The sequence below is a fragment of the Heterocephalus glaber genome, unplaced genomic scaffold (assembly GCF_053883595.1).
Source record: "Heterocephalus glaber isolate CG9 unplaced genomic scaffold, H.glaber_assembly_v1.0 deba00001729, whole genome shotgun sequence".
Taxonomy (NCBI): domain Eukaryota; kingdom Metazoa; phylum Chordata; class Mammalia; order Rodentia; family Bathyergidae; genus Heterocephalus; species Heterocephalus glaber.
The window spans coordinates 2597724-2625056 of record NW_028258440.1 but is presented as its reverse complement, the minus strand read 5'-3'; the positions used below and the strand labels follow the sequence as shown (position 1 = coordinate 2625056).

Sequence of the window (27333 nt, the reverse complement as noted above, 5' to 3'; positions counted from 1 at the left end):
CTGGCTGCCTTAGCTGTCCTTTCATTGTGCTGTGTCCATGCACAACACAAAACTGCTAGCCTACTCTGACAAGAATTGCGTTCTTCTGTGGATTTCTGCATCTGCTTCAGAATTCTGTGTTTCTGCTTTGGGGACCCGTTTGTATGGAGGATAATCAAACCTTCTGTGCCTCTCATAAACATTACCCTATGTCCTGGTGGCAGCCCTTCTATCTAAAGTACTGTTCTTGGAGCTCTTGACTTTTATTTCCCAGAATCCCATTGTCCTCCTGCTTAGGGGAAGAAGTGTTCAATTAGGTAGTAAAAGGAAAATGTAGGAGGATTCATTTAAATGGAAACTTCTAGTACAGGAAAGGGCCAAATAAAAAAATCAGAGTATATGTGTTCATCTGTTGAATATTAGCAAGTGTACCGGGTGTGACTAAAAAATATAGTGAATGTTTAAAATTTAAAAATTTATTACATTAAAAGGCACATTGCTATTAAACACCCTCAAAAATATTCCCCCCTTATCATGAACACACTTATACCATGGTTCTTGTCCCTTTCGGAAGCAGTTCTGGGAAGTGTTTATGTCTTTGGGAAGTGTGATTAAAAGATGCAGTGAACGCAGCTGCCGAATACTATCCAACAGAAAGGCAGGCTTGTGAAAACATGCCTGTATTTCCGTCCCCCTTACTCACCAGATCTGGCACCATGTGACTTCTGACTCTTCCCCACAGTCAAAATGACCATAAAAAATAAACATTTTAAATTGATTCAGGACGTTGAGGCAGCTACAATAGTGCAAAGACACTCATGAAAGTAGACTTTCAGAACTGCTTCAGAAAGTGGCAAAAATAATGGGATAAGTGTGCTCAAGGTGAGGGGGATTAATGGCAGTATATCTCTTATTGAAATTAAAATATTTAAACATCCACCTTCATTTTTGATCATGCCTCATAGGCTTATATAATCATGTATAGGCTTGTCACTGTATCATAATTGCTACAGATGCTGACCACGGGAAACAATTCCGTTTCATGGAATTTGGGGATGATCACTAGTCAAATTATAGGTTCATTATCATTTCAGGACTTTTTTGACAATTAACAGAATTAGAAGTCTTCAAATTTTTGGCCTTCTTGAGGTGATAAATGATTACAGCACTCATCTGTAGGAATTTGATTGTTGCTGCTAAATGCTGAGGTTTAATGCCTAGAATATAGCTTTGGTAAAACACATCTCCTAACACTCTAGTGTTACAGAATGGCCATGTTTAATGTGCTACACCTCCTGAGAATATGTGCACATGGCTGCCTGATACTGTACCACTGGAGAGTCTTGCCTATTTAAATAAAAGCATTCCCAGGACGGGCAGCACAGTAAACATTGCCATTCTTGATTTTCTCTCACAAATTTCAGCTGTGAGCTTCTCTCTCTTAGCTAGAGGTGCCCAACAGGAAAGTTCTGAAGTGGAGAAGTCCAGATCTAACTGAGGATGCAGGCCTGACAAACTGCTACCATAGGGCTTTTAGAGGGCGAAAGGCAACCATGAGGGATGAGTAAAGGAGGGCCTTAGGAAGACCCCCTGAAAAGAAGTTGAAAAGTACCCAAGACAAACTTGGTTTTTACATAAAATTTTGCCTGTGGGTCACCTTTCTCCTGACAAAAGAAACTCCAAGACTCCATTTTGACCAGGGTTGAGAATGCCTGCCCTGAACTCTTATTTATCATTCAGCAGCTTCAAAGAGAAAAACAAACAGAAATCTGAAGAGGCCAAAGACCTCTTGTAAATGTCTATATACTGAATTGGTCTTAGTACTAGGACTATCAGACTGAGAAACACACACAACACATCAAAGAGCTTACAGTTGACTTATCAAGATATACTAAAGTGGGAACCACAATTAGAAGTAGGAAAGTAGGGCACAAAGGGCAAGGGACATCCATATAGTACAGCTGATATGGACAAGAGCCCAGTGTCCTCCCTGGACTCGTCACGGTGACAGACAGGTTAATAATACTTTACTCCTGCCACAACCTCTGATCCGCATGCTCTTCAGTTGGGATTTTGTCAGCTTGACTGCAGGCGGGTGATCAATGCAGAGAAATTCTGGATTGGTGTTTCTGAAGGGCTTAGAAATCTGACAGAATAAAGCATTACCAAGTTACATCTGTTTTCTTAAAGAACAAAAATGATTATCCTTTCATTCCTGTGTCTTTTGTTGGTGATAACCAATTTTAATGATTATCAGAAAATATTTTAATGGAAAAATGCACGCATCTCATTATCGTGCCCATCTGGAAAAGGATGAAATGAACAACCCTGCTCTCATATATCACACTGAAGATGCAGAATGGAAATGAATACCTGGCATCCACGAACTTCAGATAACTTATCTTAGAATATGCCTTAGGATTTCTGAGGCACAATAGAAAGCAGTAAGAATGATCTCAAGATTCTTAATTTAATCTAATATGAATAATACATCTAACACAATGGATATATTGTCTACATAATTCAAAATACTGGAAGTATTTGTAAGTAAACTTACTCTGTGTATGAAATATAACATTGGACCAAATCACAAATTTCAATTTTATACTAGAATTGCTAAATATTAGGATTGATATGCTAGGACATGAATAGTTTTTTTTTTTTTTTGGTACCGGGGATCGAACTCGGGACCTTGCCCTGCAAGGCAGGCAGCGGCACCGCTAAGCTAAATCCCCGGCATGAATATGAATAGCTTTCTGAATATGGATTCATAAAAAAGACAGGACCATGAAATTTACGTACTTTATTAAAAGCACAAAATTAAACATAAAAGTAGCATACTAAAATGAGTTACAAAATGCACACTTCTAAACACCGACAGGTACTACAGCACTAGAACTTGGAAAAAAACCCAAAAGGCAACACATCTGCAGTTGACGGAATGAGCTATTAAATTTTGTAGGCAAAATATTATGATATAATGGGAATGCTTTTTATTTGTAAAATATTCTGATCATCATTTAAATCCACTATTTTTGCACAGTGCTAAACATTTTATTATAGGTCTTTTTAAATGGCCTTTTTTCTTCTCAAAACAGTGCCTCCATTTTTTATATTCCAGACTGTTATTATATGAATGCATACAGCTAGCCCTTAAATTAAGGGCTAACTTAATTTAGGAGTATCACTTTTATTTAAAAAATTCTTAGTTTATAGCTAGGCATGGCAGGACACACCTGTAACCCCAACTAACAAGGAGGATAAGGTAGGAGGCTTGTTTGAACCCAGGAGCTTCAGATCATCCTGAACAACAGAGAGAGGCCTGGTCCCAAAGCCCCCCGAAATATAATTTCAATTATTGTAATTTGAAAACAAATGGCTCATTTTCTATGAATTAAAGCAGCAACAATAAAAATAAAAGGCAACATTTTTGAGAAGGGAATCCCCAGAATCTAATGATGTGATGATTATATCATTCCTTCAACTGCTAGACACAAAAGACACAGCAACAAAATAATTTGATTTCCATCACTAACAAATAACATCTGTATACAGAAATAAAGCTTTGAAACCAAGCAGTTCTATGGCAGATAAAGCTTTAGGTTGTGTGTTTGGGAGGAAAAGCTTACATAATAGTTGTGTTACTTTTAGGTCTTGTTAAAAAGGTATTTTTAAAAAATAACGTGATGTAGATGACTAGTAAGGATTTTTTTTTCATTTTCTGCAGTGGTAACTTATTTCATAATGATGTATGTTTATTTTAGGTATATAGTAACTAAGGAAGGGTTCAATATACAGATAAAATTTCTTGGAACACTCCAGCTTTTAAGTATTAATGAGAAATTTTCTACAAGCAAGGGACAAATTGAGGAGCTGGAAGCTAAATGAATTAGTCAAACTAAATTTTAATAGAGGTTATCTTTTGGACTCACTTACATGTCTTTGTTATACTGCAGGCCCTGATTTGTTTTACTTATTTAAACACAGTCACTATGTTTAACATGTATCCTCTGGCCTGTACCACCTGATAGGACTGTTCCATGCCACCCAATGGGACAGTTGTGCATGTGCTACTGGTGCTTCAGAGCCAGTCAGCAGCGATACATATGAATTATGGCCCCGTCATGAACTTGTCAAGCTCCAAAGAGCATAAGCCAAGGGCTGTAATACCTACTATTTTGTAGATGATTCTTATTGACTTAAAATGTCACATCTCAGGCTGGCAACGTAACTCAGTGGCAAAGCTCTTGCCTAGTATGCTTGAGGCCCTAGGTTCAGTCCCCAGTACTGTAAAACAAAACAGAATAAATCTCCTACCTCTATTAACCTTATGAAAATATATTCTTCTGGGCCACAGATTCACCAGGAAATCCGAACACAAGGAAATGGGTTACATTAGAAAATTATGTTGGTGATAAGGTTGAAGTTAGGAGTTCCTAACTACACAATGAAAGAATGTTTTATATCAATGGAAATCCCGGTCAGATTGTCAGGCTGTTTGTTGCATCATGGACACTACTAGGTGATTATGAGCTCATGGGTGAGAAAAAGAAGTTTGTAGCCAACTGGCCCTGAGCTACTGGACAACTGTAAGGCTTGGATTGCTTTCTGGCTCTGTCTGCCTGCCTGCCTGTCTGTCTCTGGGAGTGTAACTAAGGGCCTCACACATGCTAGCAAACACATTGTCACTGAGCCACATCTTCCAGGCCTATATTTCCATCTCTGAGCGAGCAAAATAGGTAATAATACCCCAACACTAGCTCTTCTAACACCAGAATGCTGCCCTTTTCCAGGGCGAGAGCTACATGCCCCAAGATGCGAAGGACTCCAAGTACCTGTGGTGATCTAGCCCTTAATCTTTCTAACCTCAATCCTTCCTAGGTCTCATTGCTTGGGGACAAGAAAGTTCCATGGCTATCTGTAGGTGGTATGGGGCTAAAACTGGTAGAGGCAGTCAGATCAAAGCATTCCCTTCCAGCTCCTATATTATGTAAGATTTTGGCTGGTTGTCTTCTGTTTCATTTAAACAGAACATTGGGAGGCTCAAGTGGCACACTGAAGTGTACTTTGTAATCTGCTCAAGGGAGGTCAGAAAACAGCTTCCATTGAACAAGCACAATGTAAACAAAGCAGTTGCCAAAGTTGTGCCAGGGGTAGGTTTCCTTCCTTGAAGGAAACAAACTGCCCTACACCAGCCATACTTAACTAGGAAATGAAATCTTGCAATGCTTGTCAATTTGGTTTGGGGTTCTGGATCTTAAAGAGGGAACAGAGGTCAACAATAATATTTTAAATGTCACTTGAATACATATTGATGTACACGCTAACTGATTATACATCAATAATTTTCTGTAAAAGATGAAATGGGAATTGATCATAATGAAAACTATCTTGTAGCTTACAGGGTGTTTCACTGCTTGCAGTCATTGAAAAGAAGAAAACTGCCACATACAACCTACCTGGGGTGTGCGTTTGTATGGGTGTGTGTGCGTGTGTTTGGGTGTGTGTGTTAAGTAGGGATTCACTTAAAAAGCAAACAATCTTTGCTAGTGGTCTTGCTAAAAAAAGTACTTCTACTATTGTTCAGTGTTGTTACCTAACGGTGACCTGTTACCTGCTACCAATTTTCTCTTCTGGTAAGATGTAGCTAACTAGAAAGCCTGTACAATAGCAAATGCTTTATATAAATCTTAGAGCAAAAAGAAAAATCTTTCCTTTTCAAAGCCTTAGGAATAACTTTCTCTTACTGACTTTTCCACTATTTATCACAGTCTTCTTACATTAAAAAAAAAAAGCTCCAAAGATTGCTTTCATGGACTATGTACATAAGTGCAAAAAAGGTGTGTCTCACACATTCGCACCCTAACTGAGACAATCAGGTAACTGCAGCATATGTCTCTTAAACACTGTTCGGGGGTCATTCCACAGTATCTTTATATATGGTTTTGCAAATATGAATTAATTTCAAAATGTGTTTAATCATGTTTTGATCCTCATGCATACTTGCATACATAATTTCATAAAAATTTTTTTGCAGCTACAGATATGTCATATAAACCAAAGTTATGAAAAGGTCAAGTGATTATATATATTGTGTTTTGAAGTCAAAATACTGTGGAATAACCCTATCCACACAACAAAATCTATAAACTATAAAGCCAGCCTCAAGAATCCACGTGTTGTAAACTTTTTGACCAAAAAGTCACAGGACACAAATTCAGCTTTCACATGTGACTTAGGGATTAAAATATTCAACCATATCTGTTTTCTGAGTTTTGAGCTGTATCATCTACATGCTCGTACTGTCACAAACCACGGATAGTTTACAAATAAAAGTTACACACACACACACACACACACAAATGTCTAAAGGTAGCCATGTTGTAGTTTTGTTGCCAAAGCAACAACTAAATATAGTTAACAATTATTATTTTTGTATAAAGTTAAATTTGTTCTTAAACTGTGAACTTAGAGAGTAGTTATGGACTGTCATCTATATCTGCCATGCTTTAGTGTCGGTTTGGAACCTATCTAGCTAGGCTGAATATATGTAGTAAAATAAAACTTAAAAACTTTCTCTAACTCTCCTTCAAAATTAAATTCTTAAATTTATTAGTTACTTAGAGATATAAAAAGTCATAAAATAAAAACCTTAAAAGCTAAGAATAAGAAAAATGAAAAGATGGCATCAATCAGTGAGTTGGTGCTCAGACTCTAGATTTGGTTATATTTATAATTTGATTAGGCTAGCAACTTAATTGACACAAATTTTTGGTATGCTCTTTTACATGCTGATTATTCTATTGCCCTCAGCAGACACTGATAAAATTAGGCCACTATCTCTATTCTTAATCAGAATTTGAGAAAAATATTTCCCCCACAAATTTTCTTTATTTCTATTTCAATGTATGTAAAATGTATAAGAGATAAGAATGAGTACTTCAGTTTCTAATCATTCTGTGCACGATTGCCCACCCTACAGACTAAAAGAACTCAGAAAACATTTGGCTATGCTTTACCTAAGCGCACCCTCACTGACTCCAAAAAGGGAGAAAAAGAACCAAATAACATTCCAAGAAGCCCCGAGCCTTCCCTCTTCTCGCGAAAAAATGTAACATAAATGTTGTTCCCTATTAGACATCACTATGATTACTGGTCAGGCCATTACAAACTGATTCAAGGTGTAATTTCATTTGGTACCTGCTGATGGCAGGGACAAGGTGCTGGCATCTTCCCAAATTGGAGAGCAGGTGCGCTGAGGCTTTCCACTACTGAACACAGCCTTGCACTGTAGGACAACACTCAAGGCCACAGCAAAATGCTTTTAGCATGATCAGAAACTGATGGAGATGACTTGATGGAATAGGGAGAAGATGGCTTTTATGATTAGCTACAAATTAAAGTCTAATCTAGAAAAGTGAAATGAAATGCAACAGCTGGTTGTGGAATCATGCTCCAATTGCAAAAGTAAATACTGTATTTAAATAGCAATTTTTATGAATCCATTTAACTTAATTTAATCTTAATCCTCCTTAAAATATACTTTCATTATGGTAACATAGTGCTTTTTGTAAAAAATCGATACTATTAAAATCCTCTTAAAAGATAACTTTTAGATTATTTTTCTGTATATAAGACCCGTTTTATCCAAGTTTCAGCACACTTGCATATTTTTGCAAAAGGCTGAGAAAAATGGACAAAAGCAATAATTTTGGATAAATAAAAATAGAGGCCCTGGTAAAATACAGATTATAAAATGTTAACTAAGAATTATAAGTGATTAGAATTTTATATATATAATTCATCCAGTAAATTTTTGCTTAGAGTCACTGATTAGTTTGTGACTTGTCTTTTTAACTGGGAATTTATAGTCTAATGACTTATTAGTCTAGTCTTTTCTTGAATAAAGATAATTTGAATAAGTCATTGCACAACTAATTTAAAGAGTGCTGTTTTAAAATTTCATTTTCTCAAAACTCTGTTGAATTTGATCAAATCTTTAGGGCTTTGAACTTTCTTTCCTTAAATTCATTTATATAGCAACTTTTCAAATGTCAACAATGTAGAAAACGGTGGCACCCAAAATACAACTACCCTGAATGTTCCTCACTCAATCTTTTACTAAAAATAGATCATTATTAATGTCTTCCAGTGCTTACGGCAACATGAAAACAGCTGTACTTTATGTCTATGTACATCTTTGTCAAAAGTTTAAAAAGTTAAATGAGATAGTATGTTGTATCAAAAATGTCAAAAAAGTTCATTTGCACAAAAAAAGTTCCCATCTTCATTAAGGAATACATCTAGACTAGGTCAGGTGCATCCTTTCTGGATTCGTGTGGTCAGAACTGCCCTTCTGGAGAGTCACTGACACAGGTTACACAAAACTCAGCTCCAAACACAAGGCATCTCCAAAAGGCATACCCTAGTTTCTTCTCTAGCAATGTTAAGATGTCAGGAAAGAGAAAACTAGTGGTTCAGAGAGTTACAGGTAAAGGAACAAATCTTGATCTCTAACTGCAGGCAACACTGTTAACAGATGACAGTAGCTCAATACAAGCAAGACTGTTTAGAAATCACTGTTGAGCAGGATTTGGGTTGATAATTAAGACCAATAGAATACCAACTACTGGAGTTAATTCTACTCTTTTGTATTCTGAGCCAAACTGACCTGCTTTGAGATGGGAATCTAAAATGCTCTGAAGCACATCATTAAAAGGATTTACAATTGGAGTCTGGAGATGGTTCTGAGTCTCACAATGGTTACTTAGCTTTGCGGAGGTCACCTAGTCTTGAGTTTCAGTCTTATAAACTGTGAAAAGTTTTTGCTGATTCCATTGTTTCTTAATTCAAACCTACCAGCTGGCTTAAGGTATCCTAAATCATATTTTCTCCTTGCTGGTCATTTTCATGAAGGAGAAAAACAACTCTTTTCTCTATATCAAATTTGATGGCTTTATATTTTCCAGTGAGAGAACATAAATTTAGTAGAAAATATTAAATCTATGTTGGTATAAAATATCATATGTTTCTACCACTGTATAATTGAATAGAATGGAGATGTACTATAGAGCACAGAAATTAATTGCTATTTTACTTGTGTATTAATGAGAATGCAGCTCATCTCTGAGGAATACAGTCACTCTATATTAACCAAAGAGTGTTAATCTACCCTATTATAAGCAGATATAAGGAATGACTCTAAACAAATGAAAAAAAAGAGCCTAAGTTTTGATGCAAAAGATTCTGATGTTAAAGCTTGGGCAGGAAAACACTTGTCATGTATCACAGGCACTTGGTCCTTCACTGAAGTGTTTAACAAAATTGCCAATTCAGTTAAACTTAAGCTCAAGACAAGTGTGACATCTTTCCCAGTTCTTTTGCATAAATCAAAGGGTAATTTTAAATGCCTCCCTGCCCCCGTCCCTGCCATTTCCCCAAACCTGTACTCAGGCTCCCTCTGTGATCAATAGAGAAGATTGTCCATTTGAAGAGGAAAGGCCTCATTTGGAACCAATTCTCTTTCACCCTGACTGACTTGTGCTAGATTGTATCTTATTATTTAAAGAATAGTCTAAGAGCTTGAGCCATTTGCATTTGGAAAATGGTACTTGTGTAAAAGGTTACATTGCAATGGTTTTACACACTTTCCGGCAGTATGTAAAAACTATCTCTACCTCCCCTACCTGTTTGATTTATAACCTGCAATTAGCATACCTTTAAGCCTCCAAGTACCACTTTCTCAGCTGAAGATGACAAATGGCTCAATTTTAGACACTCAACCTAGGAGATAGTATTCTTGAGAATAAAAAAAAATGTAATGGTTACTTTACATAATTTTTAGTAGAAATGCTGAAAAAATTCATTAAAAAGTCAATTGTTTTTCAAGCTATTTAAGAGGAGTGTATTAGGGGTTAATGTTTTAAGAAGTTTCCTACTTTGTGTGGCTAATTATTTCTCTCTTGAAGAAAATCTAGTAACTTTATTGAATTACACAAGGTTAGATCTGTAGACACAAATTATACACATGCATGTTTATGAACAGGTTTGTGCACACTCAAAAGTGAGGCATTGTATATGTGTGCCCCAAGAAACCTACAGAAATATTCTAAAGAGAGATATTAACATGAACCTGTCATGTTTTTCAAACACATAAACTTCTGTTCCCTACTAATAACATTTTAATTCATATCAAACACCACACATATACAGCAAAACACTATAGTATGTGAAAACTAAATATAGCCCAACCCAATATAATACCACCATGGGGAAAATGGTACTGGGTATATTTGTTACATTCTAAATCAACTCATTAAACTATCCTGTAAACAAAATAGTAAGGTAACACTTCAAAAACAGATTAACATTTTTAGCCATCAAAATGTACAGTAAGTCAACAGCACACTGTGGAAATTCATTTATGGTTACAGGGGAAAAAATCACAATATTTTATGATCATGTTCTATCTAATAATTCAAATCAGATGGATGGTAGTTTTGTGATCGTGTTTTAACATTTCTACTTATCTTTAATGCTTTATTTTACTTGGATTTGTTGGCTGGCATGTTTGCTTTGTTTAATACATTGAATGCATCATGCTTATTGTTGTGTTGGTAGAAGAGGACATATGAGAATATATATAGACAGGCCATATGGAGATTCTCATGGGGAGATTCTGATACTCCATGACTCTGCTGTTCAAGTTCAATACTTCGACTGAAATGGAAAAAAAGAGAAAGAGTGAGAAAATTTTGAAGGATTATTAATCTAGGAGTCAGGCGACTGGTTCTTGTTCAAGTTCTGAGAATGAATTATCCCAGTATATGTCCTATTCTGAATTTCAGATTTGACATCTGAAAATGGAACTGTTGGTGACAATCACCACAGAGCAATATAACTGGTAAGTTTATGGCAGTGATAGAGAACATTTTAGAGACTGAGTGCCAAACTGCAACCCAAAACCCACTTATTTATCACCAAGTGCCAACACTGAAATTAAACCTGAATACTGAGGTTTAGTTTAGAAAAAACAACTCTACATTAATATCTTTTGTCTTAAAAAAAACCCCAAAATAAAATGCATACCATAGATTCACCACCATTGGTCTATGGGAAGCCCCTACTGAGGAGCTAATGTGGAGAAATTCCCTAACAGAGATGCACTCCATTGTTTAAGGCATTTTCTATACAACGCTGAAACTTTTTGCTGATCATTCACCCATAGTTTCACATCCTTTAACAAGCATACATTGAGAAAACACTTTGAAATATGCCAGTATTAATGAAAAATTACACTTTTATTTGAATGTTTTAAAACCTTGCAGAAATACTCTAAGCGAAGTATATAGATATAATTTTTACTTTTGATCTTTAAAAATTTTCAACACCTATTACAAGTTGAAGTGATTATATTCTGCCCAATACCACTACACTTTCTAATGGAATCAGCAGAAAACAATCACACTTCCCTTTTGTTGGAAAGTTAATTACATTTGACGACTTTTGTTTACCTTGATGTGCAGCATCCTGTGAAAGTCAAGCAAATGTTGGATAAAACCTACAATCTCATGTTTAGTGCTTTTCACAAGTTGCCATCATCCCAAATGACACCCTGCAAACCATTACAACTTATAGCTCCTTCCATTATTCCACATACTCAAAGATATCTTTTTAAAACATTCCTTATGATGCAGAGGACCTATTTATATCAGGTGGCTATCCACTGTGTCCAAAATAGAGTTCTGGGCCTTGTCCTCAACAGCACATAAGGATTAGCTGGGATCCAGGGGACAAGTCCAATAGGGAACACAACTGCTGCCTATTTCAACCAAGTGACAGACACAATGCAGGTATACAACAACTTGGCAACTTTCAGTAAGTAATGTGTGCAGTTCAGAGTTGGTACACTTGTTTAATAAATCCCTAGAATTAAGATACAGAGAAGTCTTAAGAGGCTTCAAAAAACACAGTTCCAAGTGAGTGACTGCTCAAATTAGGTGTGTGCTACTATGGGCCCTGGATCAAGCAAAGACAGGTCAAAGGGGAAGGGAGAAAATCCAAGAACAACAAAAAGTTTTTTTAAAAACATGATTCAAATAAAAATAATGATTAAATTGCTAAATTATGTCACTCAAAATTCGAAACAGCTAGAGCAATTTTGTTTGACTTACACAGGAAGCAACACAATGCTGTGGACTATGAATGCATTATTTTTTACATTGTCATAGGAAAGCTGTAATGCACTGTTTTAAACAGAATCATCTGAGTCAAATCCTGATACAACTACTTTATTTTAACTTCACCAAAAAAATAAAGCTATAGAAATGTTAGACTTAAAAAATGTTAGACTTAAAATTCAAAGTAATTTGTGCTTTTGGCTAACAAATCCTACCCCCTTGACAATAGAAAAAGGTTTCAGAATTTGTAAGGTCACTGGGAAAATATAGTACTAGCTGTCATTTCCATATTTTAAAATATATATCTGCTCTCACATTTTAATTCAAAAATGTTGGGATGTGTAAATTAAGCTCTAGGTTATAAGCAATGTCTATTAATTAAAATACAAAAGCCTTTAGCAAATACAATTGTCTAAATAAAAGATATAACCTACATTACTCATATTAATACTTAAACTGACCTACTGGTATCTTTTACATCTGTGAAACAAACATGCTGCTATTCAGTTAGTCTATTTTTAATGGGGGTATCTACAGTAGTAAGAAAGACTTCAGATTAAAAGTTTCCTGATTTTTGTTTATTTTGTTCACTGCTTAGACATGGTAATCAATAACCATAATAAATTTCACAGAAAATTCTAGACATACTATCCATTTCACTAAGTTAATTTTGCAAAGCACAGATTAGAGTATGGTTTACTCTCCCAATGAATTAATGCTCTTTGTGCTTCCTGGTTATTTGTTTTAAACAGCAGTGGAACTTGCAGTCTGTGGGCATGCTCAGAACTTTTAATGAGGCAGGATGGCCATAGCATTATTCAGTAACTATTGTATGTATTGTCTTACAATTTCAAGACTCTCCCTAAATTTATAATTTTCCTGTGACTCTGCCTGAAATACCTACAGCAAATGAAAAAGCAATATAAGCATATCTAATGTGTATATGGCAGGGAATTTCTGATGTAATAACTGGTAATGATATCTGTGCCTTGGAAAGAAAAGTGATGTCTTTCTTTCCAGTGGATCTGAAAGTAAAGGTGATGATTGTATTAACTCAAAGTTCAAACACAATAACCAAAAATGGCAGTACATTAAAATAAATTCTCCTCTTGACCAATGAGGAAGAACTTAATTAATATTTGGTACAGTATATGCATTTTAGGATTGGTGTGGTACTAATAATTGGATACAAGGTATCAAGAACATCTGATCATCAATTAAAAATGAGTAAATTTCCACTGATTAACTTTGGGATGAATAGAAAGTGCATATGGTACCTTAGAATGTGCACAAAAAGAAAACTAATAAATATGACAATTGCTTAAGAAGCACATAAATGTACAGACTGATATCTGTCACCAATCCAAAAAACATATACTGTGCCTTTCCAACATGTTGTAATCTAGGTCTCAACAGGTGAAATAAATGGTCAAACCTGATTGCCTGTAGTTGTTGCAGCGAAGGGAACGCTGGTGGCAGGTGTTGTTGCTGCAGACATAGTGGTAGGTGTAGCACCGTGCATCACAGGCACTTTCAGTAGGAAACCATGGAAGCAACTCACAGGAAGGTGGAGCATTTATGCCACCAGGACATATGCGATGATGGAATGGGGTGTGGTAGGTATCACAGCAACAAGCCATGTGACATCATCATGATGGACACACCAGGGTGCAACATGCAATCAAAATCAGTGCAAAGCAACACAGCATGAAGGGGAAAAAATTAAAAAAGAGAAAACGGGAAAGCCAATTATAGTTATCATTTAGAAAAGCGGAACCATTCTCAACATTTAGTAAGTTTTTGAGTAGAATCACATTGTAGTTGACTCAAAAGGCCAAATTTTCACAAAGGGTTACAATGAATGCACATGAAAAAATAATCCGATGCTATCAGGGCTGTCTGAAGCTAATTAAGCAGACAAGTAACTGAGCTGCACATTAGACAGGGGATTAGGGAATTGTGAACTGGTGTTTAGGTTTCACTGACTTATTCACATAAGTGCCCTCACTAGATTTGCAGGTGCAAAAGGGTAGTTTTATGTATACTTACCTGATCTGCAGGCAAAAATTAAAAATTAGTTCTATTGGTATGTGGTAGGAGAGCAGCTATAAAGAACACAGTGAAGTATATGTGCAGATTTTTATGTATACTTCTAGAAAATTCCTTGGAATCGTTGGCTCTGCATCAAATAGATGGAGTAGTTCATGGAGTAGTTCATAGTAAATCTTGCCTTGACAGCAAATATTAGGGCTGCAATGGCTAGCAGCTGCAAAATCTCTTTTAGGATGTTTTTCTCTTTGCCTTTTCTAGTTTCTATTTCATTTGAAAGCTTTTGGATGCTTTTCTAATTTCCAGCTCATTTTGGAAAGCCAACCAGGGAATTAATGTGCAAATGGCAATGTGTGAATGGCAAGCATATATATAATAATTTATCACGTCTACATCAATTGAATTCAGATATTCTGAAAGTTTACTGAGGAAGTTAATGGTTAGAAGGAGGAAAATCAACATTCACAATGTCACGGGAAACAAAAACATACCCCAAATGGTGTTTAACAGAACTTCATCATTATCTCTTCTGTTCATCCCAAGTTACATATTACCTATAGCTATGCCTCATTGTCTGATGTGCCAATTTAAAAAACACTCCTGTTCACCCTCTGGGAATGCAGCAACTGTACAGGAAGTAGCACCACCATGCAAGCATGCAATTTGCATTCCTAAGCAGAGCTCTGGAAGTGAAAGGACAGGGCAGCATCCCCAAGAAATAGGTCACAAAATGTGAACACAAAGACACATTTCTCAGATTTGTAGCTGTCTATTCTTCTAATATGCATAGAATCTTCCTGTTAGTATCAATGGAAATGCTGTTCATTCCTATAAGGAACAGCTAATCGCTCAGTAACAGAGCCTCACTCTTCTACTGTCAGGGTTCAGACCTTGTTATGTGAGTGTTGCTTCTACATGGCCATTATTTTGATCTTTTGTTTTAACTCAATAGGCCCGCTGGTGCCTTTATGGCTCTGTAACTACTATAGTCCAATAATAGGATGGGGGTCAAGTGGTTGCAAACGCCCCCAAAAGGATGGGAGGAACTGTATCGATGAGATGCTGGGGTGGGTTAGGGTGGGATCATTCCTCCCTGCACTCAACAAACCTACAGTCTCCTCATCTGTTCCTGGTCCCCAGGAGAACCCTAAGAGCTGTGAACTTCCTACTTGCTTTTTCATCATCTTCAGTATAGTGATGGAAAAATAGCTTAGACATGGCTACCATATTGTGTCAGTGCCTAACTAAAGGATCTGTGTGCTAAAAACCACATAACCTCACCATTTTTAAAATGATTCTGCTGTGCCTATTTTCTGTGCAGATGGAACTTCATCTTAGAACACTACAAAATTCATTCCAGAACACTGCAGAAGGCTGTAGCTCTGTTCAAGTCATTCTTTCTCAACATTTGAGTACTGAATTGTTTGGGTAGCATGAACAACTTTTTGGGGCAAGAATTGTTTTACTGTACTTTATAAATTATACATTAAAATAGTGCACAATTTAAAAAAATAATAGATATAAATCTAAAAATAAAATTGTTCAGTTTGGCTAGGCAAAAAAGCATTTAAAAATATTTCAGTTGCTAGGTTAGGGCAGAAATAAGAGAAATGGAAGAGTCTGTATTTGGCCACAGTGGCAACCAACTAGGTCTTGAGAAAGTGGGGCGGTTTTGATTCCATAAACACGTGGGACACAAAACACAATATTAAACCTTAAATCAGAAAATGTCCAGTCACATCAGTCACTCATCTCTTTCACAGCCACAGCAGAGAAACACATTTTTCAGATTAGAAGAAGTTGAGAATTTTTGTACAAAACCTACCAAAACTTGTTGCGGGTGCCATGCACAGTATTGGCCCTGTACACCATGCAGAAAAGCGTGGAAAGTAAAGAAAAGAAAGATTTCATTATTGAGGCTTTTAAGATAGAAATGAATTTTAACCAGAAAGATATTTTCTTTGCATTATCAATTAATCAGCACATGCAAACCCAGTAATCTCTCATGCTTATAATTACAGATTAGCTTTAAGATCACAAAACCCAGTTAATTAAACTAGTTCTTGGATTCTTGAATAAAAAAATGAAGTTTAATTCTTCTTTACGGAAATTACTTCATTTGAATTACACATTTATCACACATATTCTTTTCAAAATATGTGCCAGGATCTGATGATATCTGGTGCCTGTTTTTCTACTTAGAGCATCAATCTATTACCACTACCATCTTCACCTCGCTAAAATTGAGGACTTGACAATGAACCTATGGCAAAAGGCTTTCCGTTAAGGGGGACTCCTTGTTTTTTTATTTTGCTGTTAATGAATGGAAAGCAGATTTTTCAGACATATTTTCACATAAATCTAACTTTTACATTGGCCAAATCTGCCATAAAAAAAGAAAAGAAAAAGAAATCTAACTTTTAAACAAAATAACTACCCAATTGAGAAAACCTATAATGAACAATGTACATTTTTTCACATTCAACCACCTTGGCTGGCATCCTGGGCTATCCAAATGAGAAGTAGCCAAGGTATGGGTAAAGTAGCACAAATTTTGAAAGAAAAAAATACCAAAATAAAATCACTTCAACCCTTATGGTTTTTCTCTTACTTTATGGACATTACATACTTACTTCCCTCCCATAGGTTTGGGGGAAAAGTGTAAATCATCAGATATCAGTGGTTCCTTTTTATAGGTAGTGTAAAAATGTGGTAAAAATTCCATTTCTCCTCCTCCTCAGAAACTATTATATAAATATGCAAAACTTGTGTGACTTAAACCTTGTTATGTAGAACTATTGTGGTCAGTAGCTAAAGACTTTTTCAAAATTAATTAACTGATTGATTTTTTAATTAACCATTTTTCCAGGTTTGAGTATATAACACTATATGCTTAACATGTTTATATAATTAGCCAAGCTTTCTAACTTAAATTTTTTTTATTTCTTTATTTATTTATCTCAGTACCGAATATCAAACTCAGGACCTTGTGCTTGCCAGGCAGGTGAGGCGCCACTGAGCTAAATCTCCTGCTCCCTAACTGAAATTTTAAAACTGATGTTATTCTCATTTAATAATAGTTTCCAAACTGGGGCATTCAGGATTCTAGCAAAACAAAACAAAACACCTCTACTCTACTCCCAGTGGTTAGTATTCTCACTTTATTCCTAAGGCATTTTAGGCTCATTCTTAAAGCGCTGAACCACTGGACAAAATTATTGTTGCTCATATCTAATATTTATTTGAACAAAATTCTGGCTTGATATTTTCTACTCAATTTGCTGCAAAACTTAAGTTTTGCTATTAAATATAACTGAACGTAGGAGGTTAACATTAGATATGCCACAAAGTATCAGAAAAATATAATAACTATATTTTTACATTAACTGGTTCAAGGGAGGCTAAAAGTACCTCTTTTTATCAACTATATTGTGTCATACTATATTTTCTAAAAAATGAAAGGCAGTTTTATAATAACTACCTTTGGTATATCAGAGCTATATGGAGTACTGGGTTTTGCAACACTGAAACTGAGATTTGTTTTTTGACAGCTGACCACCACCTGTGAAAGTGATACCCAAGAGTCAAGGAATTAGTTGAGACTGAACCAAGTGAACTGATCATAAAAAGCAAAAAATAAGAAAAACAGAAAGAAAAAATGTCAATACCTTCAGCATTAATTTTCTCAATCACAGAACAAACAGGAAGTTGTTCTAGCTACTAGCAGCTCGAGCATAATTACCATATTTTATTTCTAATCAATATACATGGGGATGGTCCCCATTATAAAAGCCCCTTAGAAGTTGCTTTGCACTGTACACATTCACAAGCCCTTTCGACTCATGGGGTCCAGAGCCATGTCCTCACCTGCAGGGATAAATGCTGGCTGCGGCAGCTGCACGTTAGCCAGGCCCTGTTGGCAGTGGAAAACAGTGGGACTAAAGACCGGGGTGGCACCGTTGGTCTTTTCAAGGGCCGATCTCTTTGGTATCAGTTGAAGTGCACCAGGCTGTAGGGCCTGTGGGGAGGGATGAATTAATCACTAGTACCAGAGAAAGTAATAAATGTACTCAAACCAAGCAAGCACCAGTTATTTAAAATACGGCCTGGGAATTCTCTGCAAGGGCATCCATTGAGCAAGACATCCAATAAGCAATGGCAAAGTAACCAACTGCTGGGATTAAGTGTAGTCTGTCGAAAACAGGAAATAAAAATACAAAGATAAAAAAGGTTTTCAAATTCACTAATTTTGACCTCATTTGGACAATATGTGACAGAAAACTATTATAACCATTAAATGACTTACAATTAACATATCAGTAATGCTCATTATTAATCTATAGAAATGAGATTAGCAGAAGCAACAGAAATAGCAGGAAAGATATTTGTCAATTAAAGTTCCAACATGGATCTAGGAAATAAATAGTATGCAGATAATAAAACATATGTTGGTAGATTAGTGCCTGATACTGTAGCCCTATGAAACAAAATCTAATGTATAGATCTCAGGTTCAAATCCATTTTTCCATATTTCCTAACTCACATGTAAAAGCAAATGAATCTTTCTTCCCCTCCCAGTTACCTCACCCAGATACCACATGTGGTTAAGCAAAATTTTTGCAGTTCTCATTTTATAGGCTTGCTGTGCATTTTGGTACACACCATTTGCTTTGTTAGATCTTTGTACGGTTTTAGAATAAAACCTATCAGCATTTTAAGCCCTTCTTTTATGCCTAGAGTTTTTCCAAAATCTCACTATGCTTGCAATACTCAAACTTGCCCCCAGATCAGATTCGTTGGAGAATTTTAATATTACCTGACATTTTTTCCCTTCAGCAAATTGAACATTACTTTAAAAACAAGTCTTAGCAACAATTAGGTGTGTTTCAAATTCTTAAGGAGACAGGAACACTCATGCTAGGTAACCAGCCTTTCATGTGCCAAAAAGGGTCGTGCCATACCCTCTTTATTCCTATGGAAAACAAAGGCCTAAAACTATCTTTGTTTACTTTTGGAGTCTCTGCTGTTAATGGATACAGTGTGAAAGGTCTGCTTTTTATATAAAGTTTATTTTCATCTCTTAAAAAGTGAAATAAAAATAAACTCAGTAATTTAGCAGATATATAATTTCCCAATTTATCTGGGAAGACCAGATGACAAAGGTCAGGACTAAAATCACTAACTGTAAAATGTAATTTATCATGTTGTATGCATTTTATTACCAATGAGGGGAAATGGGCTTGCCAAAGATTTTAAGAAAGTAGGATGGGAAACTATTTGTCTGGTTATTTAAAAGATTTCCCTTTGGAGCCAGGTGTGGGTGGCATATGCCTGTAATCCCAGCACTCTGAAAGGCTGAAGCAGGAGGATCAAAAGTTTGAGCCTAGCCTAAGAAGTTTAGTGATTTAGCAAACTCTGTCTCAAACAAACAAATAAAAGACTTGGGGATGTAGCTCAGTGTGAAGGTCCTGAGTTCAATCCCTAGTACAAAAGGAAGAAATCATTTCCCTTTGGTATATAAGTGGAAGGTGCCTCTTTCTCTAGAATGCCAAGCAAATGGTAGGAAGCAGCACCGAAGCTGTGTTGCCTGGTGAACTACAAACTGAGGTAAGGCCTGATGGACACTCACCCAGTGGACCCTGATACGACAGTACTGCTTGTTCACTGCTGGGGTCTACCTTGAGATGCCAGTGCCCAGTTCTCATTGCCGGGGTGATACTATTATCAAATGTTTCTCTAATCAACCCTCATAAGGGCCTCAACAGCCTCATCACCAACTCTCTAACTTGCCAAAGACTAGATGAAATAAATATCAATCCTCCAAATCTTTTTTTTTTTAACACAATTCACATGTCTCGCTGCTGAGTGGCTTGAACCACTGAGGGGTTCAAGCCGGTGGGAATGTGTGAATGCATACAAGCTGCTCTCAGCAAAGTCAACTGAGCTATACCCATGCACAAGGTGAAAATGCCCCCTTTCCAAAGCATTTCTACTCTAAATCCCTAAAAATATAAAAGAAGATTAAAGTTCTTCATGAAGGCCTCCTTTATTTAGTCCTACCTATAACTTCATATGGGCCAGTTTGACCTTACCACTAAGACCTCACTGTGATCAGTTACTCAGAAAGGAATTTTATATTGGCATTCACAAATAACAATGGAAGGTATCCAATGTTCAGCTCCCTAAATGGAAACTTGAGGCTGATATATAACTTATGCCTTCTACCAAACACACCCAAACTATCAGATACATATGAAGACCCACAGGCCTGAGTATGGATACAGGTGCATAATGGCATAAGCAAGCTGTTCTTTATATATTCCATGTGTATGTCTATTCATTTTTAGGGGAAAGCTACATTCTGCTCCTTTAATAGGTCCATACTGTTTTTGAAACCAAGACAAGTAATCAAAAAATTGAACACTTAACTGGACATTGTGGCACATGTCTGTATTTCCAGCTACTTGGCAGATTGAGGCACTTGAGCCCAGGAGTTACGGGTCAGCCTGGTCAAAACAGTGAAACCCTGTCTCTTAAAAAAATCAAAGGCTTAAACTCTGCATTAAACCTCCTAGATAATGTACCATTTTAATACCTTAGAAGTCCTCCAATCTGAAGCATTTAAAACAAAAAATATTTGTTGATGTCTTTTTAAACATTCATTAATAGAATACGTTGCCCAGCTCAAGCAGAAAGTAAGTTTGTTTTGCTTTGGTGCTAATATCCTTCACAAAGTAATGAATTTAATTGAGGCAGTCCGAAAATAGTGCAGGGTCCTTGAAACCAGTCTATGCAGAACAGGTGGAGACATCTGGGGTATTTGCCTTAGAGAGAGACATGAGAGGCCACTCATATGCAGAGTGATCAAGAAATATGGTGAATATTTAAAAATGTTTAAAGTTTATTATATTAAAAGACCAATGCCATTATTCTCCCTCAAAATATTCCTACTCTCCTTGAACACATTTATCCCATGGTTCTTGCCACTTTCTGAAGCAGTTCCGGAAGTCCTCTTTTATATGTGTCTTTAGTTGTACTGCCTCAGTATCCTGAATTGATTCAGAACATTTACCTTTCATGGTCATTTTGACTTTGAGGACAGCCACAAGTCACAAGGTGGCAGATCTGGTGAATAAGGTAGATGGGGACAGACCATAATGGTTTTATTTGCCAGAAATTGCCATAAACATTTTGAATTGATTCAGGACATCAAAGCAGCCATGAAAAGATACTCACAAAAGAGGACTTTGAGAATTGTTTCAGAAAGTAGCAAGAATGATGGAGTAAGTGTGTTTAAAGCAAGGGGAAATATTCTGAACAGTATTAATGGCAATGTGTCTTATGCGGTAACACAATTAAAAAATCTTTTTTTGGTATGGGGGATGGAACTCAGGACCTTGCGCTTTTGAGGCAGGCGGCGGCACCACTGAGCTAAACCCCCAGTCCTAAAATATTTTTTAATTTAGACATTAACTGCGTTTATCACACAAGGCATGGGATAGGGGCTGACATGTTCTGTGAAGTTCCAGTTGCAACAAGATAAGTTTCAACTCAGTATGAGGAAAATCTTCCCAATAGGGATGTTTGAAAAGAGGTATAATTCTTTTGTAAAAGATAAGATCTCTGGCATTGGAATCTGAACAATACATGCCAGTGAGGGGATTGTGTTCATACTGCATTTTTTTTTTTTGAGATAGGGTCTCACTATGCAGTGCAGGCTGGCCACGAACTCACGGTGATCCTCCGGCTTCAGTCTCCTGAGTGCTGGGATTACAGACGAGCACCACCATGTCTGGCTTCATACTGCATTTTCAGGACTTTAAGGTAATGTAGGTGCTTTTCTCACAGACAGTAAGCATAAGGTTTCCTTAAGGTTTTGTCCCTTATTGAACTGTTTCCTTTTACATGAGGAATGTCACAGGTAGCAAAAGAAATCAACAGCACACAGATCATCAGCTGTGATATACTTGAGTAATCCTAAATCCCATTTCTTAACCTGTCACAGTGCAGTGTTACCCAAATATTTTTCCAACTTCCTTCCTTTTAACGTTATTAAGCACAGTTAACTTTTACCCAAAGCTGACTTGCTAGGAAAATTCAAAGGTAAGCCTCCTCCGCTTGTCCTGTAGAAATATCCCCAGCTCCCAGCCTCAGCAGGCTTTGGCCTTTTGTTCTCCCTTCTGCTAGCATAATGCCTCCAGAAAGGAAATGTACCCTTAACCTTTGGGAAATTAGGCCCTACTTAATACACCATCCTTCAAGTGCTTTGTTTTCAAAAGGCATTAAGGATGTGAGCCACAAAATGTACCCATGCAAGTGACTCACAGAGCGGAGAGGCAACTTTCTGCTTTTTCTCAGATATTAGAAGTAGTTAGACTCTAACAACCACTCAAGAATAATTTGCTGCTTAAATCATATAATTTATCCCCTCTCTGAAAATGGGAGAAAGCACAGTGGGCTACAATCATTAGTAAAGCTTTTAAATAATTATCTTCAGAAAATCTTAGTAAATAAAGTAAATAGGTTCTATATTTTCTAGCTCATAACCTTGATTGTTCATCTTAAGGTCCATTTGTGACTATCTGACCATATGGTTACAGAACATTAGATAAACTGGAGGACATACTTATCATTTCCCCTAACATAGAAAGCCCAAGAGTCTTACCATCGCGGTGGCACCAGAATGGTTCGCCTGGTGATGTGCAGCCTTGAGTTTGGCTTGCAAGTGTGCAGGAGGATGAAAATACTTGCATCTCTCCCTGGAACAGCGGCCTTTGATGTAATCCATGCAGATAGTCACAGTATTATCACTTGCTTCAATCATAGAAACATCTGTAGGGTGAGCATAACGGCAATCGTTCTCCCCACGGGTACAATTTCCACGCTGAAATTCACGGCACACCTTAAAGAGGAAAACACACACACACACACACACACACACACACAGATTATAATGTGACCGGCTTTTATTTACTATGCAGGTGGTTATAAGAATAATCATATACATTTTGTCACTTATTTCAGAAAAATGTAAAAAGGTGAAGGATAATGCAAAGCCATATTCACGATGAGATGTAAACAATTTATATTTCTAGAACATTTTCTATTCTCCACAAAGGGAAGTTTTACAACTGACACAAAAGAACTTAGGAATGTTCCTGAAAACCAGTTTTAATCTATCAGTTAATACACAGCCTCGAGTGTAATTAGATTTTTTTAAGGGTCAAGATGAGTCTTTTATCACACAGTAATACACTGGTGGTTTTCCACAGCCAACTTGTGAGCCATGCTTGTGTTACATGTACAAGCAGATTCCATTACAATACATTACCAGACATTTAAGAGGCTGCCAATGAAGCTGACTTTCTAAGAAACTGACTAGTTATTGATTTCAATGTACAAAGAATGACAAAGAAAAACTAAAGGACTCCAACAAATCAAAAAGCTGTCTGAAATTTCCTTTAGATTCTTTAGGTATTACAAGATACTATGTAGTACATCCTTCTCAGAATACAGAAAGAGGCTTAGACGCTATGACACTAAAGTCTGCATTCATGTAACTTTATAGTCTGTAATTGTACAGAGGTAGATTTGATTTTTTTTCTCCAGTTTACTACTCTAGCAAGTAGAGACTCACTAACAAAGTAATCCTATTTTGTAGAGCCGGTGCCAGTGTTCATGGAACTTCCCCACCCAGATTTAATGTCGCATGGTCTGTGGCTGGGTACATTAAAGCATTGTTTGCCCTATTATGCAACTGAATTGATGCTTCATAACAAGGTATAACTGCAGTAGTAAAATGTTTAACATTTTTCTAAGATTATTCTCTGTAAGCTAAATAACTTGGGTGTACTTATTTAAAACATTTAATACACTGCATTCCAGAAATGATACTTTATGCATAAGGTTAATATCCTCTTCACAAATATCTATTTCCTAACAAATACCTCCAGTTTATCTGAACGCATCAGCTTTGGAGCAGGAATTCCTGTCAGTGGGAGAGGTGGATTTCCAGAAATCAGAACAGGTGTATTTGGTACAAGTTCAGCTGGAACCAGGCTCATCCCAGTATGAGATACATATGGACTGAAAGCCATGGTAGGATTAGCTGTAAGTGATGGAGTCACAGGAATATTCTGTATGTTTAAAAGAAGAGGGAAAAAAAGATGTTAGAGGTAAACAGATTCTTATTACACAAGAAGGCATTCTTTCAGAAATATCAGAATTTCCTGAGCCATATCAAAATTATTTCTTCTGATTGACTTATTTTATTTTACTTTCTTGGTACCAGGGATCGAACTTGGGACATTGCACTTGCAAGGCAGGCGGCAGAACCACTGAGCTAAATCCCCAGCCTGATTGACTTATTTTAGTCACCACACAGAAGTTGTTTATAAACCAACAAATCTCTTCAAGTACTATTTATTGGTAAGCTGATAAAGGAAACGACAGGATTTTAACAGTCATGAAGTTGCCACATTAAATCTCACTGCTTCAAGTGGATTTTCTCTAGTACTTCCTCTTTTTAACCCTAAAAACTATACCACTAGTGACAGCACATATATAATCTCCCTTGTCTCCTCATACAGGCATGGGCTTTGCAGGTGGACTTCAGGTACTCCCAAAGACCCCCTTCCTCCCACCCTTTTCCCTTCAATACTGCTTGATTCTAAGACTGCCTGTCCCACAATAGGCCCCACCTTTACTACTACCAAACACTGGCCTTGCTTCTTTTCTTGGTCTACCAACATTTATGGAAGACAGCCAGGAGTTGAAAAAGAAAAGCAGACCTTAAAGAAAGGTATGTGCTTTAACAACTTCTTGCCATCTACCTAAAAAATGATTGGAATGGATGTTGTATTTTGTTATTTTTTTAAACTACAGGCCCTGTTTCACAAATGAATAGGACTTGCCTAGCTTTGCCTTTATCTAGTGGGTCAGACGATGCAGTTCAAAAACAGGCCCAAGAAATGCTACAAGAATCCTTGTTAGGCAAGAAGAGATAAGATAACAGGATTATATGGAACATAAACTAGAACATAACTTGCAAAGAAAAGCCTAGAAATGCAGAGTGATTACTGGTTTTCCTATCTTTAAAAGTCCTGGATTCAGAGTTGTATATAAGCAGTGCCTTTATTATCTGTAACTGCATAAGTAACCTCTTTATTGTACTGCTTTTCAGTTTCTTTTACACATATCTTTCTTTCTCCGTGTGGTTATAATTTCTTTGATAGCTCTCTTATCTGCCTATAGTAGCCAATACCTAGTAAATGACTGGCTGACAGATATACTCAGTACATTTAAAAAATAAATTTTAACAGTTTAATGAATGAATACATCTGATTAAATGTTGTATATTTCCAATAGTAACTAAATACAGTAGCTATTATGTAACTGGCAGTGTCTCATTGTGTATCACTAATCGTAGTGTTCTTTCTTGTTTTCTATTTCTTCAGCTACGAAGTAATCGTGAATCTGTTGCGCTGCCAAGCTGTGCCCACACTCGCTAAGTCACATTAATAGGAACAGTTCTGAATACACAGAATAGGAAGCTGTGGAGTCTGGAGGGGGCAATAGATTCTCTCTGCCACATGGTCCACACTTACTTGAAATTTTACCAGCACAGCATTTCTCAGGAAGCTCCTGTTATAAGCTACATTTGGTTTAGATGGAAGCACTCTCCCATTAGCACATTATCTTGTGTGAATTTATCAAATTAGCTGATTGGCACATTAAGAAGCCCTGAAAAAAAAATCTGTCTCCCAAGAACAAGTAAGAGTCACCAGGGTGAGCTAAGAAGACACAGTGGCCAAGAGTTTAGGAGGAGATGGGCAACTCCTAGTGCCAGGAAAGAAAAGGTAGAGATTGGGGGGGTGGGTATTAAGGTCCCAGGATAAATAGCCTAGGGCTGACTCTGTCTAACCAGATCTCACGATATAAAGGGCTCCAGGGAACTGTTACACTTCTCATTAAATGAGATGTGAAGCTCTAGGAATTAGCTAATGTGACATTATTTTATTTAACAGGAAAAAAATCTCTTGGAAACAACCACTCAGGCATGCTTCGGCAACAAGGCAGACTGTACTAATTCAGTGATTCATGATCATATCTAAATCAGCAAGAATCTCCGAAGGCAAAAACTCCTTACTTAAACCACAAAATAGTTTTTGTTTTCTTTTTTGTTTTCTCATGGGGTTTTGTGGTAACTTTCTCGGTGAAGCTGCCACTCCATTCTCTAGGGTACTTTTTGCTTTTGCCTTTATAAAACTGGTAAAAGACCATTATTACATCCATTAACTATTGAACTGTAACAAAGGCTAGGAAGTGAGTGGATTTTCCAGATTTAAAAGCTATTAATCACCAACAAATTACTATTAATTAAATTAATGATCAATTAATATTTAGGCTGAAAGTACACATGAACAATGCTTTTTAAAATGGTATTCTGAATTCATTCTGTAATTTTTTTCTTCTTTTTGGGGGGTGACTCAGCAGGAAAATTCTGATTAACTTCTGCTTTCCTTGGAATATATTTTAACCTACTTAGGTCTGTTATGAGCTCTAAGCATATACAAAAGAGGCAGCAAATAATCAGTCTATATACAAAATATAAGAAGCTTGCTGAAAAAGTTTAGATCTTTTAAAGATTTCATCACAAACTGTAATGTGCTATCTTTAGATTTTAAAATTAGTATCATAGCTTTTATGACTATTTCCTCCTTGAGTATAAATTTCATTTTATAATACGTTTATTGAGAAGCAGCAAGTTCTTCCATTCACAGCCCTATGGCTCAGGCAGGAACTCCTGAGCTACTCATTTATTTTCATATAGACATTTCTGTTTTCTCACCACCACCTCTGCCCTAGGGTAACTACTCCATTTCATGAATTTGAGCAACTAAGGGGTTAGCCTTGACTAACAGCTATGGGTTAAGTCAAGCAGGCTGCACACTCACACATTCAGCTTTAATAAGTAACTTAATCCTGCTTCTATCTGTATATCACAGGCCTTGATGTTAGTTGAGCTAACATGAACCTATCTGTAGGCTAATCCTTATTTTAAAGAAAAGAATTGGGGGAGGGGTTGCTGGGATTGAACCTATGGCCTTGTGCATGCTAATCAAAG

The 27333-nt window shown here is 36.6% G+C and overlaps 1 protein-coding gene across 6 annotated transcripts in view; it reads right to left on the bottom strand.

The window, feature by feature from the left end:
• Positions 1-2767: 2767 nt before the first annotated feature.
• Mbnl3 (muscleblind like splicing regulator 3) overlaps positions 2768-27333 on the bottom strand; it is a 111661-nt gene continuing 87095 nt past the window's right edge. For 3 of the 6 annotated variants that reach the window (XM_013077882.3, XM_087199838.1, XM_013077881.3), the window contains 5 exons: positions 24155-24343; positions 22873-23109; positions 18075-18225; positions 16033-16068; positions 2768-10698 (listed from right to left, as the gene is read on the bottom strand). In XM_013077882.3, coding sequence (XP_012933336.1) covers positions 10559-10698; positions 16033-16068; positions 18075-18225; positions 22873-23109; positions 24155-24343 — 753 coding nt within the window. In that variant the 3' untranslated portion in view covers positions 2768-10558. Of the gene's footprint in view, positions 10699-13587; positions 13689-16032; positions 16069-18074; positions 18226-22872; positions 23110-24154; positions 24344-27333 lie in introns of those variants that run through there. The other 3 variants (XM_004860075.4, XM_004860076.4, XM_087199839.1) reach the window with 3 other exon arrangements.